Source organism: Mesoplodon mirus (genome assembly GCF_964341445.2).
Source record: "Mesoplodon mirus genome assembly, chromosome: 7".
In the NCBI taxonomy this organism is placed as follows: domain Eukaryota; kingdom Metazoa; phylum Chordata; class Mammalia; order Artiodactyla; family Ziphiidae; genus Mesoplodon; species Mesoplodon mirus.
The window spans coordinates 32,642,959-32,647,929 of record NC_138983.1 but is presented as its reverse complement, the minus strand read 5'-3'; the positions used below and the strand labels follow the sequence as shown (position 1 = coordinate 32,647,929).

Sequence of the window (4,971 nt, the reverse complement as noted above, 5' to 3'; positions counted from 1 at the left end):
GTATGGTGAAGCCTCCTGGATAAAAGTCAGGACAAAACTGTCAGCAGACGTGAGGCTACTTTGGACCTTCCAGCTTGGGCTATTATCCAACAAAATACAACTCCATTTGTGGGCCCAAGTGAAACCAGCAAGGGTGAGAGAGCCCAGTTTCCGGGTGGCAAACTGACCACATCTTGTACCCTCAAGTGGCAGAAGGGATAGGGAGCTCTGCAGGTCTCTTTATAAGGGGACTAATCACCTCCCAAAAGCCTCACCTCCTAATATCATCACCTTGAGGTGGGGGGAGGTTAGGATTTCAACATATAAATTTTGGGAGGACACAACTATTCTGATAAAATGTTGCTTTGTATTTATTATAATTTATGTGGTATCTTCTAAGTCAGGGATCAGCAAACATTATCTCTGAATGGTCTAACAGTAAATATTTCAGGTTTTGTGGGTCCTATGGCCTCTGTCATACCTATTCAACTCTGCCACTACACTGCACAGAGTAGGTAAACAAATGGCATGGCTGTGTTCCAATAAAACTTTATTTAGAAAAATAGGCAGATGGACAGATGTGGTTTGCTGGCCATACTTTGCTGACCTCTGTTCTAATGTAATAGCCTAGGAGAATGTATGTAATTCTCATTTTATAGTATGAATTCAATTATTGGCAATTAGCCTTTTTGTTGTCTTCAGAAAATTCTATATTGAAGGAACCGTACAGACAGTGTTATAGAGAATATCAAGACAAACTATTGCAGTCAACATACTAGTGTGAAGTGTGGAAAAGCCAGATAAACAGTTCTTATTACAGAATATTATACAGAACTTAGCAAATGAAATAGTTTTGAATATCATATTTTCCTGGAAATAATACTACTGCTATTTTAAATATAATAACAGAAATTTAAAGACAATAATAAAGAATAATACAATCTCTTAAACTTCCTACTCTCCTACAATTATCAGAGCAACATAAATTAATGTGAACCTAAGAAAAACAACAACCTATTCCAACAGAATGTTTGTGTCTGATGAAATAACTACATAAATAGTATAATTTAGCACCATGCATTGATTAATAAAGATGTACATGAGATGATCATTTGAATGAAATTGTATTTCTTTCACTCTTGGAACACCATTTGACACAATTTTTATGCAGATTCTCTAAATTTTTTCATTGTTCACTTGAGTTATATATATCAAAGAATAAACCAAAGTAAATAACATTGGAGACAGATAAGAGCATTCTCACTGGAGAAGAAGATAAATATAATTCAAAGAGACCAGCTTGTAGGAGATTAAGCTTTTAAATGTTTCTTCTTACATGCTACCCAGGTTCTAACTAAATTAAACAACTGGCTCTTCCAAAAAGCCTCTCCTAACTTCAAAATTGACATAGCACAGACAGCAATGGTAATTTAAAAAGACTGAGACTAATTAATTTGACTTGAAAAAACTGTTTCTATAAATGTAATTTCCTGGAATTTCCAACAGCCCCTATATCTTGATGTTTGAGGATTGAAATAAACAAAAGTACTTGTAATTCTAATAGTTACTAATTGATGAAGACTACCTCCTCTTGCTGCTGGCACAGGAATAGATAAATCAGTAGAACAAGAGAGAAAGTTCAGAAGTATATTTAAGTACAGAGGGAAATCCAGGATATAAAAATATGTCAAATCACTGAGGAAAAATAACTTATTAACAACCTATTCTGGGCAACCTGATAGAAATTTGGTAAAAAGAAAAAAAAAAAGAAGAACACTTTGCACAATACACAAGGGTAAACTCCAAATGGATTAGAGGTCAAAAAACAAAAACAAAAACAACACCCAAAAACTAAAACTAAAATAAAATAAGCCATATGTGTAATAGAAAAAGGAAACATATATTAATTATATTCTGAAGATGAGAAAACCAAACTTTTCCAACTATGGTTTAAAGATTCAAATTCAATAAAAGAAGTGCATAATAAATTCAACTACATTAAAATACAGTTATAAAGTGTAAAGACACTGTAGATAAAGTAAAAAGATAAATGAAAACAGGAAATACTTCCAAACGATATCAGTGATGACAAGATAATCCCCCTAATATAAAATGAGCTAATACTATGAAAGGAAAAGACATCAGAAACACGATGTTAAAAATGAGTAAATACGGGCTTCCCTGGTGGTGCAGTGGTTAAGAATCCACCTGCCAATGCAGGGGACACGGGTTCGTGCCCCGGTCCGGGAAGATCCCACATGCCGTGGAGTGGCTAGGCCCATGAGCCACAACTACTGACCCAGCACGTCTGGAGCCTGTGCTCTGCAATGGGAGAGGCCGTGACAGTGAGAGGCCTGCACACCACGATAAAAAAAAAAAAAAAAAAAAAAGAGTAAATACTATAACTACAGCTCATCAAATAGACACATAAAATGGCCCTAAAACTTACAAAAAGATGTTCAACTTCTTCCACAATAATAGTAACGCAGGTCTTGGCCTTGGCGAGTGGACGGTGCACAGGCATCATGGATCAGGTAATGCAGTTCGTTGAGCCAAGTCAGCAGTTTGTGAAGGACTCAATTCGGCTGGTTAAAAGATGCACCAAACCGGATAGAAAAGAATTCCAGAAGATTGCCATGGCAACTGCAATAGGATTTGCTATAATGGTATTCATTGGCTTTTTTGTGAAATTGATCCATATTCCTATTAATAACATAATTGTTGGTGGCTGAATACCTTGTTAGAAAAGTGTTTTTCATCTTGGGGATTGGTGAACAAGTGAGGATTTGAGACACTCGTGGAGTAAAAATTTGCCTATACGTTTTGTGTTTTTCTTTCATTTTTTTCTTCCAAGATGTTTTCTATTTATAAATTAAAATAATTTCAAAATAGAAAAAAAATAGTAACGCAAATGGGCAATACATTATGTCATTTCTCACTCATAATATTGGCAGAAAAACAAAAGCTTGACAAACCTATACCACATGTGAGTAAAACGCTTGGAAAACAGGCACTTTCATGTGTTGCTGGTAGGATTACAAGCATTCTGGAGAGGAATTTGGTAATATTTGACAAAACTTCCTATCAATTTACAATGTACCCAGCAACCGTACTTCTAAGAATTTACTCCGAAGTCTCATTGTCAAAAGTATGAAAAAAATATGTATAGATTTTCTCACTGTGGCATTGTTTTTAATAACAAAATATTGGGAACAAGATCTTGCCAAACATAGAAGGTTATCTGAATAAATAATGATACATCCACAAATCCATACAATCATTACCATTCCTATGCAGTTGCCATAAAGAATGAAGACAATCTCTATAACTGCTTTGGGGTGATTTCTAATATATACTATTAGGTGGAAAAAGCAAATTGCAAAATATGCTAACTTTTGTGTAAGATAAAAAAGGAAACAAGAATCAGTGTGGGACTGCAGAAGTACAAAGGATCATGAGAGATTACTACAAGCAACTATATGCCAATAAAATGGACAACCTGGAAGAAATGGACAAATTCTTAGAAAAGCAAAACCTTCCGAGACTGAACCAGGAAGAAATAGAAAATATAAAAAGGCCAATCACAAGCACTGAAATTGAGACTGTGATTAAAAATCTTCCATCAAGCAAAAGCACAGGACCAGATGGCTTCACAGGAGAATTCTATCAAACATTTAGAGAAGAGCTGACACCCATCCTTCTCAAACTCTTCCAAAATATAGCAGAGGGAGGAACACTCCCAAACTCATTCTATGAGGCCACCATCACCCTGATACCAAAACCAGACAAAGATGTCACAAAGACAGAAAACTACAGACCAATATCACTGATGAACATAGATGCAAAAATCCTCAACAAAATACTAGCAAACGGAATCCAACAACACATTAAAAGGGTCATACACCATGATCAAGTGGGATTTATATCAGGGATGCAAGGATTCTTCAATATACACAAATCAATCAATGTGATACACCATATTAACAAATTGAAGAATAAAAATCATATGATCATCTCAATAGACACAGAAAATGTTTTCGACAAAATTCAACACCCATTTATGATAAAAACTCTCCAGAAAATGGCACAGAGGGAACCTACCTCAACATAATAAAGGCCATATATGACAAACCCATGGCAAACATCAGTCTCACTGGTGAAAAACTGAAAGCATATCCTCTAAGATCAGGAACAATCCAAGGATGTCCCCTCTCATGACTATTATTCAACATAGTTTTGGAAGTCCTAGCAATGGCAATCAGAGATGAAAGAAAAAAAGGAATACAAATTGGAAAAGAAAAAGTAAAACTGTCACTGTTTGCAGATGACATGATACTATACATAGAGAATCCTAAAGATGCCACCAGAAAACTACTAGAGCTAATCAATGAATTTGGTAAAGTAGCAGGATACAAAATTAATGCACAGAATTCTCTTCCATTCCTATACACTAATGACGAAAAATCTGAAAGAGAAATTAAGGAAACACTCCCATTTACCACTGCAACAAAAAGAATAAAATACCTAGGAATAAACCTACCTAGGGAGAAAAAAGACCTGTATGCAGAAAACTGTAAGACACTGATGAAAGAAATTAAAGATGATACAAACAGATGGAGAGATATACCATGTCCTTGGATTGGAAGAATCAACATTGTGAAAATGACTGTAGTACCCAAAGCAATCTACAGATTCAGTGCAATCCCTATCAAACTACCAATTGCATTTTTTACAGAACTAGAACAAAAAATTTCACAATTTGTATGGAAACATAAAAGACCCTGAATAGCCAAAGCAATCTTGAGAAAGAAAACGGAGATGGAGGAATCAGGCTCCCAGACTTCAGACTGAACTACAAAGCTACAGTACTCAAAACAGTATGGTAGTGGCACAAAAACAGAAATATAGATCAATGGAACAGGATAGAAAGCCCAGAGATAAACCCACGCACCTCTGGTCAGCTAATCTATGACAAGGGAGGCAAGGGTATAC

General features: G+C 35.5%; 1 protein-coding gene across 1 annotated transcript; it reads left to right on the top strand.

The window, feature by feature from the left end:
• Positions 1-2,396: 2,396 nt before the first annotated feature.
• On the top strand, positions 2,397-2,879 carry LOC309807835 (protein transport protein Sec61 subunit gamma-like). Its single transcript, XM_082627783.1, has one exon. It carries the CDS (start codon positions 2,412-2,414, stop codon positions 2,709-2,711), a length of 300 nt encoding a protein of 99 aa, XP_082483909.1. The 5' UTR covers positions 2,397-2,411; the 3' UTR covers positions 2,712-2,879.
• Positions 2,880-4,971: the final 2,092 nt, after the last annotated feature.

Coding starts and splice junctions, on each gene's coding strand:
- LOC309807835 (XM_082627783.1), top strand. CDS start 2,412: ATGGCCCTAAAACTTACAAAAAGATGTTCAACTTCTTCCACAATAATA.